The sequence below is a fragment of the Convolutriloba macropyga genome, unplaced genomic scaffold (genome assembly GCF_964194025.1).
Source record: "Convolutriloba macropyga unplaced genomic scaffold, txConMacr16.3 SCAFFOLD_1137, whole genome shotgun sequence".
NCBI lineage: Eukaryota > Metazoa > Xenacoelomorpha > Acoela > Convolutidae > Convolutriloba > Convolutriloba macropyga.
In genome coordinates, this window is record NW_027450906.1 from 1 (window position 1) to 14,433 (window position 14,433).

General features: G+C 34.8%; 1 protein-coding gene across 1 annotated transcript in view; it reads right to left on the reverse strand.

The window, feature by feature from the left end:
* Window positions 1-241: 241 nt before the first annotated feature.
* The window catches only part of LOC142356257 (uncharacterized), a gene marked incomplete at its 3' end in the record, with an annotated part of 60,574 nt that continues 46,382 nt past the window's right edge, over window positions 242-14,433 (reverse strand). Inside the window, exons 19-21 of the mRNA XM_075408202.1 lie at window positions 10,383-10,536; window positions 7,583-7,704; window positions 242-521 (exon numbers count right to left, since the gene is read on the reverse strand). Of these exons, the coding sequence (XP_075264317.1) occupies window positions 242-521; window positions 7,583-7,704; window positions 10,383-10,536 (556 nt within the window). The remainder of the gene's footprint in view (window positions 522-7,582; window positions 7,705-10,382; window positions 10,537-14,433) is intronic.

Genomic DNA, 14,433 nt, shown 5'->3' on the forward strand with positions numbered 1-14,433 from the left:
AAACTTGTAAATTTGAAAAGTTTCATGTATATAGGAAAATCTGGCCTTCTAGAATATGGCAATCGAAAGATCTGGTATTAAAAACCGGCACATCAATAATCTCGATCAAAAACAAAAAAAGGTGGAAACAACAATTACAGGTGGCCATTTTCTGCCTCGGGGGAAAACACTGCCGTTGAGAGACTTCATTAGAGGGGTCTTTCTTTTTAACACCCCACATGAAATTATAGAAAATCATAACGCGGGGAGGGAGTGGGGGTTGTATACGGGAAAGACCTCATCATTGGAAATTGACCTACTCCATCAAAACTAACCGCTTCAATCCAGCCTTTCTCGATCCTGCTGTTTTTCCTGATCAGTTCTGACTCATCCTTGGGAATGTGAAGATCGATGGCCTTCCTGGCCTCAGGAATCTGAATTGGTCCCTCCTCGTCTGAACTGACGATTCGGAAGAGAGTGGAGTTGTCAAGGTAGACGTCATCCTCAGTGCCGAACAGAAGCGGAATCGGAAAGCTCAGGTACTAAGAAATGAACAAAGTGCAGTAGTCCCGTTTCTAGCTCCCCGGTTCGAGGTTTGGCGGTGAAAAAATGCGGTGAAATGTGGTGATTTTTTTTTCACCGCATTCACCGCTTTCACCGCATTTCTCGCATTTCTCGCATTCACCGATTTCACGGCTTTTCATCACAAGGAATGCGGTGAAAAGCGGTGAAATATTTATTTTCGCCGCATTTACCGCAATCACCGCATTTCTTACAAAAATTCACCGCATTCACCGCATTTCTTACAAAAATTTACCCTAAAACCTCGACCCGGGTCTGGTTGATCATTTTTTCTGTTATTTGGAAACATATATTGGAACTCTCCCCGACCTCTTCCCCGTAGATTTGGGCCTTATATATAAATCACTCTAAAATCACGTATTTAAGTTTACAGTCTACCCGGTTGCGAAAACACCTCTGATTAGACTGAATGCTCAGAGTTTGTTCTCTGGTTGGACTGCGCCAGACAGAAACGACCTCTCATCAGACCTCTCATCAGACCTCATATGGAAGAGCCAGTTTTTGTAGGCTTTCTTCGATCCAAAATTTATATGTGACCTTAGTGCGATCGACACTCCTTCTGCTCAGACCTGCAGAATCTGTAATACATTTTCAATTTACTTGTAAAAGAATTTAAACTTCACTAAACAAATTCAAGTATACTGACCACAAATTGCAGAACGTTCAATTGAACGCAATTCAAAAAAGTTTATTGCAAGTGATCGTCAAAAAAACTGTCTTTAATTCAGTTGAGACCTCAAACCTTGTTCATCCTTATAGATATAGATTAATTCTGCATACATGTTTTGGAACAATTACAGTAATTGTGCACAAATTTTCAGGTAAATTCCATTTGTTATTGAACTAACTAGAACTAAAACGGAAATAAAATGAAAAAAGTCCTTTTTATGCCCTTGGTCGGGGAGAGTTCCCATATATGTTTCTAAATAATAGAAACAGAAAGAATATATTCTTTCTATTTCTATTATTTGGAAACATATATGGGAACTCTCCCCGATCCCTTTGAGCCGGTTGCTTTGGGTCTGATACATATATATATATATATATATATATATATAAAATATATATATTATATATATATATATATATAAATATATTATATATATATACATAAATATATATATATATATATATATATATATATAGATACGTATATATATATATATATATATATATATATATATATATATATATATATATATATATACAAATTACTCAAATATCGCGTATTTAATTCAGATTCTACCAAGGTGCGAAAAGACTGAAAGATCAGAGTTTGTTTTCTGATCGGACAGCGCCAGACAAAAACAACCATTGATCAGACTTTTGAAGAATCCAGGTTTTTGTGCGCTTTCTTCGCTCCAAAATTTATATGCGACTTTAGTGCAACCGACACTCCCTCCGCTCAGACCAATCTGTAATACGTTTAAAATCCTGGGAATTCGTAAAAGAATTTAAACTTCACTAAACAAATTCAGGTAAACTGGCCAGAAATTGCAGAACGTTCACTGCATGAAATGTTTTTTGCAAGTAATCGCCAAAAAAACTGTCTCTAGACCAGATGAGAACTCAAATCTTGTACATTTTTATAGGTTAATTCTGCGTACGCGTTTTGAATAATGTTTGAGAAAACTTGTACAAAGTTTCAGGTAAATTCTATTTGTTATTGTACCGGACAATTGAAATTAAAAAGCTAACAAGGAGGCTCGATAATGTGCGATCGCACATTAAAGTTTCAAACCCGCTCATCCACATTTTGGGCAAATTTGTCTACAAAAAGAAGAACAGTTAGAAATCCCCAAAACTCAAGTATTTTAAAAGAAAAACTGGTGTATGAACGAAAAGATTGCCTCCAAAGCAAAAAACTCAGTGGAGTAAAAAATGATGCATTAGATTGACGAGATATGCCAATATTAAGAAAACGAGTCAAGACAATCAGCAAAATCAAATAACAACGACAACAAACAATAATTACAGCAAAAAAATTTTGTCCGTTTTTAGAAACAAAATTTAATAACAAAGTCAAAATAGCATTAGATAAAACTAAAATTAAATAAGTTGTAAATCACCAAAAAAGATATGGGACCAGTCCATATTAAGGCTTGGTAACAATAAGACAATAGAGACCAAAAATAGTAAATTAGAAAAATTCGATCATTTTTTTTCAAAAACAATTAGTTTCAAATTAATGAGAACCATTAGAAATCAACTAAAATATCCCATAGGTTTACCAGTGTTTATGAGAATGGGAATTACGAACTGCCGGTATCCAAATTTTATACGGGTATAAAAAGATCATCAAATAGACAACAAACAAAAAATCAGTAAAATTTGGCCAGAAAACACTTTCGAAGCCGTAAAGCCATACTTTGGCACTCAAAATATGTTTGATTGCAGCTTCTTCGAACACATATAGTTTATTATGCGACCTCTCAGTAATGAAACCAGGAAACGAGTAGACTAAAAAGAAAAAAGTTAAAATGAAGTAATACTCATTTTTTCGAATTCACGAGATTAGGTAACAAACAGACAATAAAGTGAACATAATAGCGAAGCTGAGAAGTGTTTTTTTGTTTTGGAAAACAATTGTTTTCAAAGTAATGAAAACCATCAGCTATCTGCTAATATCAGAAGGTCGGCCCACCTATTTTCCATGAAAAGTCAATGAAGCCGGGTCATTGTACAGGACATTTCAAACGACTAAAAGGACAAAGTAAAAACGACAGTTAAAGACAAAATTAAAAAATTCAATTAAATTCTTGAAGAGAGTATTGTCGAAGCCGATAAAACCCGAGTCTATATCCTTGAAAATATTATCAACTGTGTCTTATTTTGGACGCCACTTATGTGATATATGAACTGTCGAAAACGTAATAATGTGAGAAAACTAGAAAACTTGAAAAATGGGCAAGTACCTGAAAATAAAAAAAGTTTTAACTCTAGTAGTATCAAAGCCAAGAAACTTTATTTTAAGGTGTAAAACAGCAATAAAGATTGCATTGGAATTTAGTGGAAAAAAGAGGCATTCTTTCATTGCTGACCCTAAGCTACAAGTTGACCAAAATAAGAGAAGAGTGAAGGCAAAGTTCAATGAGCAATTACTTATTTAAAAATCATATATTTTATCAAGTCAAAACGGCCATAAGCTTTCAAGTAACACATTTGGTACAGTATATTGGAGCACTTTAGGAAACGAATTGGACCTGTCAGCAGTGAGCTTTGATTTGAAATGTTCTGTTATTTAGTTATTATATAAAAAATCAATTTTTTTAAATATAAAAGTCCGACTGAATACAATCCAAATATTTTTTGGTTTGTAACAGCCCAAGAATGGTCCAAAACTCGCTCTGCTAATGCTGTTTGTCCATTAAGAACACTTATTTTTTCGAATGTTATAAATATCGATATTTTGTTAGTTTAAAAATCAAAAATAAATGCTTCGTTTTTGATAATCAACGAGTTAAGTTGGCAATCGGCAAAATTTGAAATTTCAATTACGGAGCACTTGCAACGGAAGTTGAAGTAAAAATTGATCCCTTTTGAGTCTACAAAAATTGTGTTAGTGGTGTTTGGATGTGTACTTCCCGCAAATTTAATCAAAGTGGACTGAAGAGACTGATTTCGTACTGTTTTTGATGAAAAAGTTTGAATTTTGAAATTTTTAGCCAGAATTTTTGACAAAAATGACAAAAAAATTTAAAGAAAAACAGCCGACAGTATTTCTTAATAAATAATTTTTTTGTCTTGAAAATTAAAATTAACAACACTTTCTTATAAAATTTAACAAATTGTAGCGAAAATAGCAAAATTTTAGTTAAAATTTCCGAAAAATTTAAATAAAATTAACGGAATTCACTCTGTTTTCTCAAAAGTTTAAACCTCGATAACTCCTTTAAAAAATTAAAATGAAAAAAACTATTTTAGTACAATATTCTACGCTATACAGGCTTTCTATTGATACCGTTCTCAACTCTGTACGATGAATTTATCGATCAAGCTAAATTGTCTGAACAAAACAACCCATTTGAGTATTTAGTTCCTCCCCCCTCAAGAGGGGTCGGAGCAAATATTAATTATTTTTTAAAACCAAGCTATCATAGTTGCAATACCCATCATCTTTCTGATTGATACAAAGATATAATTGCAGTATCCAATAATTTTGGTGCAAACCTAAAATGCATCATCTATTGTTGGCGTATTTTTTGTCAGACCCTAAAATTTTACCAGGGCTGGAATGCAGTCACATTTCAGCGCGAGGAGCTTGAAATGCTCGAGATGTTTTCAAAAATAAAAAGTGGATGAATTTTCTATTTGGAGCATATTGACGTTGAACACTTTTTTAATTTTTGAAGTTTACTCGTCTCGGCTACTGTCTCTATTTTTTGTGTGATCAAAATAGTAAACAGAAAAAATAAAATGTAAGAAGCATAATTGCGCAAAAGTGTAGAAATGGTAAGTTTTCTAAGTATCCGTGGCCACAGTTTTTTGTTTTGGTAGTGAATAATTTGTCAAGCTCTCGGGATAAAATCATTGTTTGTCCTAAGTAAACAAAAAAGGTTGAAATTCGAGAACAATGTGATTATCTCTGTGGTGTGATGTAAATTGTTGTGAATATGCCTGTGGTGTGATGCACAAGCAGCAAGGAAACAGGTTGAAAACAGTGTATTTTAGGCTGACAATGAGATCTGAAACAAGTTTAAAACAAAATCGTTTTTTGGGCTAACAAGAGTTTTAAAATAATGTTAATTAAAATGAAAATTCTATGATAATAGTTATGAAAAGATTAAAATAATGATAAAAATCAGAAGTACACTTTTATTCTGAAAAAGACACTGATCAGTGTAGATTTTGGTTTGAATAGAATCTGTACGTGTATAAAACAGTCTGTATACAGTCTCTGGATTTACAATGGTTCAGTACTGCAATGCTCTGGGTGGTTGGCCCGGGCAGTGTAGTGAAAGCTGAGCTGGTGCAACAAGCTGAGCTACGCAACAAAATAAAAAACATGCTTTACAAAACTTCTAAGCTGTCTAAAGCATTGGAGATACAATCACAAGTACGAACACATCCAGTGAGCCTAAGATTAGTGCAAAGGAAAACAAGAAAGAGCTGGCAAAATGCTATCGTAGATTTCTGCATCAACGCTGAAAATTTTTTTTAAATTATTATGTAAACTGTCTATGATAACTGTCTATGATATGTAAACTGTCTATTATGTAAACTGTCTATAATTATGTAAACTGTCTATGAATAGTATCGCAAAGCCCGAAATTACTAACTGAAAAACATTTGTGCTCCTTCGCGCTTGAATCAATTCTTAGCTTGATTGTTAATATCTGTTCCCTTAAATTGTTTTTAATTGCGGGGCTTGAAAACAATTAACACACTCATTTGATTCACTTAAGAATGTCATCAGTGATTTTTTTTCGAGGAATGAGGTGAAAAAGACGTTATCAATTGACACCAGAGCAGTTTTATGGTCTGCTAGAACGCCGGAAAAATTGGGAATGGTAAAAAAGAACAACGATTGAAAACTTCATTTTCAAAAAACTGCAATTGTGGGATCATTTATCACGAGGAGCAGCCAATTTCATTGTTCAGAAAAAAACTGTTGATATTTTTAGTTTGAAGTAAAAAAAAAGAATAAAGTTGCTAGGGGTTTAAAATAACAATTTTTCAAAAAGTGTGAAAAAATTAAAATAAATTTTTCGAGTGGACATTTATTTTTTTGGGATGATTCATTGTGAAGATCATAGTGCGTGTTCGAAAAAATTGATGCTTAAAAGCTGAACCAAAAAAATCAACTTAGTCTCGAGTTAATCTTAAATACAAGCCGGGGCAAATTTTTTTGACAGAGCAATGAGGCGTTATAGATTGTAAGCATTCAGCCAGCATACTGAGTGTCATCAATGCACGAAATTGCTTACTGAAGGTGGGGAGGGTCCGTAATTTAGTCATGAGTTTAAAAGTGTTATAGTTAAAGGTTATTATGGGGTGCGCATTTAGAAATGACAAATTTTGACGTCGTCTGGATAACGCTTAGTGCTGTTTGTTTCATAGTGCTGTTTTTGAGTGATTATTTGAGCAAAGTTACATTTCCCAACTTGAAAGACCTTATCGTCGATCGCTCCACATAATCGCCAATATTGGAGTTAACGGGAGAAAGTAACAGCAGACAAAATGAAACATCTTGAAGATGAAACGGAAAATTACCAAAAAGAGGTTGAACCAACGAAATGTTTCGGAATTTTGATAGAGTTTTGGTCTCTATTCAATCCACTCAATCCAATGAGTTTGAAGTGAGCAGAAGTTTGTTTCGTTTGTATTCCTGCCTTTACTTATGTGGGGCCAGAAATTTCATGTAGTGTTGCTTTTTTCAGATTTATAGATCAAAAATTTATCGGGTAATTAGCGGAAACAACTAGAAACACCTCGTATTGGGTAATATATCATGCAGCTTTCTTTACCTGCAAAAAAGATCTTTTGAGATGGGCTAATAAAAATCACCTGAAAACTACCTGTTAATTCTTTTATTATTGATTTGTTATTGAGTTTTATAGGGTTTTGCAATTTGTTCATTGCGTATTACGGGATAATCGGTATTGCAAATATAATAACCGGATTATGCAAAGTTACTTTTGCAAATGAGATATATTAAATTCTATGGTCAGGTTCAAAATAATGGGAATTTACCTCTGCATTTCACTGCCAGGTTGCTCAGATTTTACCCAAACAAAAATCGTACGTAGAATAAAAGTAGAAAGGTTTATTAATTACAAGATTTGAGGACTCAATTGAGGTGCAGGAAATTTATCTGCCAGTTTGTCGGTAATTCCACTTTCAAGTTTACCTGCAAAAAAGTTTTCAAGCAACGAGCAATATAATTGCAAATTCCAGGTAAAATGTTCTGCAATATCTGGTCAATTTACCAAAGGTGTTTGGGTGAAGTTAAATGCATCGTAATTTAGTAAAGTGCTCAAAAACAACGTCCTCTGATCGGAAAAGAAATGCAATAACTTACATTCATGGAGATAAGACGGTTCGATGGCCAGTTTCTGGCTTCGTCTTTCAAGTAGTCGTATCGGGGCAGAACCACTGTCGGTGCCAACACCATTCCTATCGCCGAAACTCTCTTCTCGATTCCTGAAAATTACTTCGGTTCTTTTGCGTTTGCCCACCCCCTCCCAGCTTATTTTTTTGCATATTTTTGCTCCCTAGACGCGCGTACCATAATTTGTAATGGCGCGTGCTCTGTAACTGGGGGTGCATAGGGCACTTGGGGGGGGGGTACAAACTGAAAAGATCCATTACTTCTTGTCGAAAGACCAGTCTCAAGAAAATCTGACAACCACGTAGCAAATTTTTTTAATGCTAAAGATTAACTTCTTGCGTTCATTGAGCTCTACCGCCTTTTTAAAACTTGAGTTGCATTCCAAAAGTTGTAACGAGAAAAGTCATGGAGATGATGAAGATGTTGTAAAACAGGAAATGATGTTTTTGCTTAAAATGTGTAACTTGAGAAACAAAACATGTGCAACCAAACGAATTGAAACTTAAAGTTAAGAATCAAGAAAAATAACGACCGATCCCCTTTCCCAATGCGGACCAGCGGAGCCATAGTGTTATCAAGTGTTAAAATTAGAGTTGTCTGATATGGAAGGGGAAACGGAAAGCAGACAGAACCAGGCATTGCACCAGTAAGGGTCTTCCGGCTTCCAACTTTGAATATATATGCTGGTAATGCTGTAATTTGATCTCAGAGATCCAAGCTAATCAGCTTGCTTCATGGAAGCCGAATTTGGTGATTCTTCCGAAAACCTGGTTTAATAGCTTCTTTCGGACCGACATGCATGGGCTACACCTTGCCCACTGTTGTTCTTTGGCAGCAGATTACAACTTTTGTCAGATTTGCGTCACAATTTTTTTGCTACCGTCAAAAAAAAGTTTCAAAATTTGATCTATTCTGTTTCGGCTCCCAAGTCACTGGGCATACAACTTTTACCGCCAGGCGCATGCGGCATTTTTTACATAGTAGCGTTCCTGTACAACAACACACTATACATAAATTGTAATTGGGGAGCATAAAAACACGGAGGGTCAAACATAATAAATCCTCAGAAACTTTATTTGTTCCTAGACGTCCGAGTTCTTAGACCAGCTGAAATATAAGCCAATAATACGAAGTGACTTATTCTCCAATCAGGTTAACTTGCTAAAAACACCAGTTTGGAAAGTTTAAAATCTGCAACTTTGTTTTGAAGAATCTGCTCTATTTAACTGGGCAAGATATATACGTAGCCTTGTAGAGGAGCTGATATAGTTTGATGATTGACTGAATTTGTAAGAATTATGGCTATGTAAAGTAAAGGCTGCTTTTTTATTTTTCGTTTGAAAATATTTTTTCAAAATATATAAAAACCGCATTTAGAAAATATTTTTTAATCTAGACAATACATATGACAAGAGCCGTTTTCTACAAACTGATTGTTGTGTTGTGTTTCCTAACACACTAAAAACATTTGCTAAGCCTTTGTGAAATGATCCTTTGACTTTTTTCCAAACAAGGCAAAGAGTATTAAATTGTACAGAACCATCTTTCCTCCAACCTATGATTCTATGGCTGCTCAACAGATTTTGTTAACTGCATAATTAGAGACTAGTGAAGCCTCAGAATTGCTCAGTGGCTTGATGCCCTCTGTTTAATTCTTTATCCACTTTTTGAGGACAAAAATTCAAATGCTGAGACGAGAAATACTATCAGAAGAAATTGGTAGAACAAATAATTGCATAAACAAGGCCAGCACGACTAATATAATTGCTACAAATTTGTTTGACAGCAATTAAACTTAAAAAAAAAAAGAAAATGTTTATAATTCTCTTAGTTTTTTGCCAAGTAAAAGTCAGCTTTACAGGATTAAATAAATTGAGAACCTACTTAGTGTAAATGGTAATTTATCTATAAAGACACTTCAGACTATTTCAAACACAATCCAATTTGGATTGAAACTTCTCAAATCCAATTTTGTATGCCACAATAACTTGTATTTAAGATTATCATGAGTTTAAAATGCGTATTGACCTCTGACCGTGAACCAGAAAAAAATCTTATCAGATTTTTGTTTGATATTTGACTGAGTTTCCATACACAGGATCAAACTGTGTTTTTTCTTGACCTGATATTTAACTCTAAATGGATATAGCTTTGACTGCTGCATTCCACACTACCAAGTTACTAGTTTTTGGAACGAGGCCTTAAAGTCACACACTGAAACTGTTAACAAATAAGGTCGGAAGCAGCAGTTAAAAGAGCATAATTTACAAGAGTGCGTATTTTGTTTTTGCACCCTCTTTCATTTTTGATCCAATACCGGAGAGTTCTTTTCCTGGACAGTTGAATTACAGGAATATTTGCAGTTCCCTGGTCAAGCAGAGCCTCTTTGTCTATGTTGAGATTCTTCCGAACCCAAATCTAAGTAGTATATAGAGCGAACTATATAATTCTATTTTAAGAGATCAATTTTTTATTAGAAAGAATAATAGATTGATGAAAGTTTTCTGAGCTTTTAATTGAAAATTCTCTCCCCCCTCCCCCAGTGTTTTTATTACTATGTAAAAGATATCACGTGCGCCTGTGTGTGTGTGTGTGTGTGTGTGTGTGTGTGTGTGTGTGTGTGGGTGTGTGTGTGGGTGTGTGTGTGTGTGTGTGGGTGTGTGTGTGTGTGTGTGTGTGTGTGTGTGTGTGTGTGTGTTGGGGGGGGGGGGGTACAATTTACAATTTATATGCCCACTAGCTGGACTGGGGGATCTAGAATTCTACTAACCGTTTTCACCAGTTATGGTTTCTTTGCTTCCCTTCATTAGGACAATCCCAATATTCTCAGTTTTCAAAACTGTGTCTGGCTCTCCCCCCTGCTTGTTTATCTGACATGCCCGTAATACTGTGTCTGTCGTACTTATCATTTCGAAAGTCATCTCCTAAAATGGAAAGTCATTTCCACCAATCAGAAAGAAGAACGAATCAGGCTCGGAGAGATAACGAGCTCAAAAATTTGGCAAATTTGATTTAATTCTGAAATGAACAGATATAGTATTTTTTGATCAATGACTGAGCGCAAAATAGGGACTGTTTAGCGTACAAGAGATAGAACTATCCATTATACCATAGAAGTGGGTATAGGGGAGGAACCATTTGCCTATATTTGCTCACCAAACTAAAGCTACCTGTGAAACAGAATTTTCAGTTTCCGTTTTCGAGAAGTACTTTGAGCTATTCTCTTCAATATGTTTAGGCTTGATAATTAAAGTCCTCAACAGCATTTTAGAAATTATGTGTTATAGACAAAAATAGACCTTAGTATTTTCAGGTATTTAGTACCGCAATTTTCAGGTTGAGAATTTGCGGTTGCATTATGTACCAAAGCTTGCCTAAAAATCCTGCTAGATGATGCCTCGTTTTGCAAGATCCTGCCCGCTCTGTGTTAGGGGGTTTAGGTAGGTGCAATAATATGAATATGGAGCAGTACTGCATTCAAACCAGCATCTCTGACTTGCAAACTTACTGTGCTAACATTATACCAGCTGGTCGTAAGCTCTCGAAATTGGGCATCTGTTATAACCCATTTTCTCGTTCTTCCTTGTTCCTCGAGGCTTCTTTTCTCCAGCCAAGTTTACGTGGAACAAGTAGAACTTCTTCTCAAGTTTATCTTTTGCACAATATACAATAGATTGTTCTCTCTCAACCCGGAGGTTGGTGGCAGAGTAAATCAGCGCTGAATCAGTAGAGATACATTCTGTTTTTTAAGGATGGCCAGTACCCTCTTCATGTCCCAATTGACACGGGCCAATCTTGATTCTTGAGTAAAATCTACTGCATGAAAAAAATTATGTTCAGCCTAGCTCGCGCCAACGAGGTTTGGTTTATATGCGATTCGAACTTCCGCGTGGGTACTTATAACATTTAATTTGCGCAGCAAGTCGTAACCACTGAGCTAAATGGGCTTTGTGGTAATTGCTGCAAACTAGCTTAAGTATAAATAGTGTGTATTCTACTATTGTAATAACCAGTTATAAGCTACAAAAGTAAGACAATATTCTGCTCGGACTTAATTTTAGGGTATGAGTAATTTTCAGACTATACAGGATAAGTTTAGCCTGGGCGAAGTCTATGACTTCAATATAATCATAATGAAGATAAACTGCACATAAACTTAAAATATTCTGGAGATGCAATGTTTCAGAACTGAATTAAGTTTTATTCTTGAATTGGGCTGGTTCAGCGCTGAAATGCTCTGAGACTCAAGTCCGGGAAGCTGCATTATATTGGATGAAGTATTTTCTTAGTTTTTGTTATAATTTTGAGTCAATAGTTTGATCAAATTTTTTTGCTTATAAATGTCTTGCTTTTTTTAGATCTTACTTTAGAATGGACGCATCAGTTATGAAGTGTGTGTTTCAACTTCCAAATGTTTATTCCAAATTTATATTTATAGAAATATAATTGGCTGGTTTTTTTCAAATACGGAGAATTGAGGTGACATTTAGGATGAGGAGATTTCTTGGCAGGGTGACAATATTTATCTGTTTTCACCAATAAGAAACTCAAAATGTGATTATGTATTCTGGCTTATTTACAATGTAACCCAAAATTCAAGAAATGAGGCTTATTTACCATGCAACCCAAAATTCAAGAAATAACTCCACGTTATCCATATTGATTGACGAAAATTCATTTGAGCTCTAGGAGCAGGCGTATACTATTTTTCTGTCTTAATAAATTGCCAGAATATGGAAGACTGGTTCTTAATTCTCAATCATTTAAAAATTTTTCAGCCAAAACTTCAAAACGATAAACGCATTTTAACGTGGTCCATGAACAGTATTTTTGCCCTCTCTATGCAAAAAATTGAAGACTTAAATATTAGATCAACTTTAGCAGAAGTCACAGGAGAGACGCATTGTTTTTTATTTATTTTGTTCAACGAAGGGTAAAAAAAACTAAACTAAACAGCTAATTAGAACCAATATACTTTAGTGAATGATACATGTTTTCCCCAAGATACAGAATTTCTACCAAAATTTTAGTAATTCGCTTTTCAGTTTTTGATAAGTCAACAGCTTTCAGGAACGAAAAGAAGTTTTGTCAGAATCTTGAAATTTTAAATACAAGTAGCTAAAGACCTAGAGTTTGAATCCCTTGGCTATATAATATTTGAAGAAACAGATCATTGTTTTCTGGGAATTTTTGTTTTTCCTACAAGGGTTTTCTTTTTTAGACAGTAAAACAAACATGATTTAAAAGTATTTTTAGTTATAGTTAAAGAGGTCAATTAATGGCTATCTGTTTGATCACATTCGTTCTTTGATTGACGTTTTTGGAACTTTCTGGGCCACTCATGGATAGAAACCGCGCCAGAGGTCTGGTTACTTCTCAGCTTGTCGTCAGGAAAATAATTGTTGTCATGGATACCTGTATCAACTATAAGCGCCTCTGAAAACGCTAAATTTTGAGAAAGATTCTAAGCCTTTTTGGAGAGAGACACTATGCCTTGTTGAAAACAGTAAACTAAACTTTGAGAATTTTCCCAGGAGTATTTTTGGTTCCATCGAAAGTCAATTTGGTTTCTCCGTTTGATAAGATTGCTTTTTTGACTCTTATATGAACAGAATCACCTGTACTTTCGAATCGTTCATTAGTTTCAGTGTCAGTTTTGTTTTCGAGGTATGAAACTATAAAAGGTTACGGTACTTGTAATATTTAGTTTGCGTATCAAATCCTAACCACTAAGCTTAATGGGTTTTGTGGTAATTGCCCACAAACTAGCTTATATATGAATAGTGTGTATACTAATACAGTAATTACCAGCTTAAGCTACAAAAGTATGACATTATTCTGCTCAGAATTAATTTTGGGATATGAGTAATTTTCAGACTGTACAGGATAAGTTTACATGGGCTAATTCCATGACCTCAATATAATCATAATGAATAAGAACTGCACTTAAGGATACTTAAAATACTCTGGAGATGCAATGTTTCAGAACTGAATTAAATTTTTACACTTGAAATGTGCTGGTTCAGCGCTGAAATGCTCTGAGACTCAAGTCCGGGCACCTTTTAGCTGCTACCATTTTCTCAGTCCATCTGCTAAACTTCAAAAAAGACTGGAAGACAAGCCGAAGAATTGTCAAGATATCTCACTAAGAAAGTGATTTATGAATTAGTTTTTGAAATTTCGGCTACTTGAGAATAACATGAAAACCCTGCGCTTATTTTATCTCAATATTAAGATAATCTTTCCTTAAACAATGGCCGGTTTATTTTTCAGAGCTCGAAATAGTTCTGGCAAAAAACACGTGTCACTTTAACTCAAAATTATTGGTAGTTGAATCAAATTGATCACCAATTTCTCCGGCTTTTAAAAAAATAAATTTCAGGCAATTTTTTTAAATACAATTGATAGTTTGATCTTTTCCGTTTGTGCCCCCCCCCCCCAGCTTAGTGGGTACATATTGACACGTGCTCTGTAATGGGGGGGGGGGGGGTGCATAACGTACTGGGAGGGGGCACAAACGGAAAAGATCCGATAGTTTACTACGCAAGGTTATATTTGCAAACTTAAACGGTATATGAGTCTTCGTAAAGTCTTGTGAATTGAAATTTCTATTGTTTATGGTATTTTAAAAGTATGCGCAGACATTAATTTAAAATGTATGTTCTTTTTTGTTATAGTCCCCCTGCGTATTTTTTCATCTTTGAAACTCCCACTTTTACACGTTCTAAGCATTCTGATACATATAAAGTTACTTTGCATGTAAATATGCGAGCAATTTTCGCTCACTACATGTTAATACAGCAAAGGTTTCAAAATTCGAA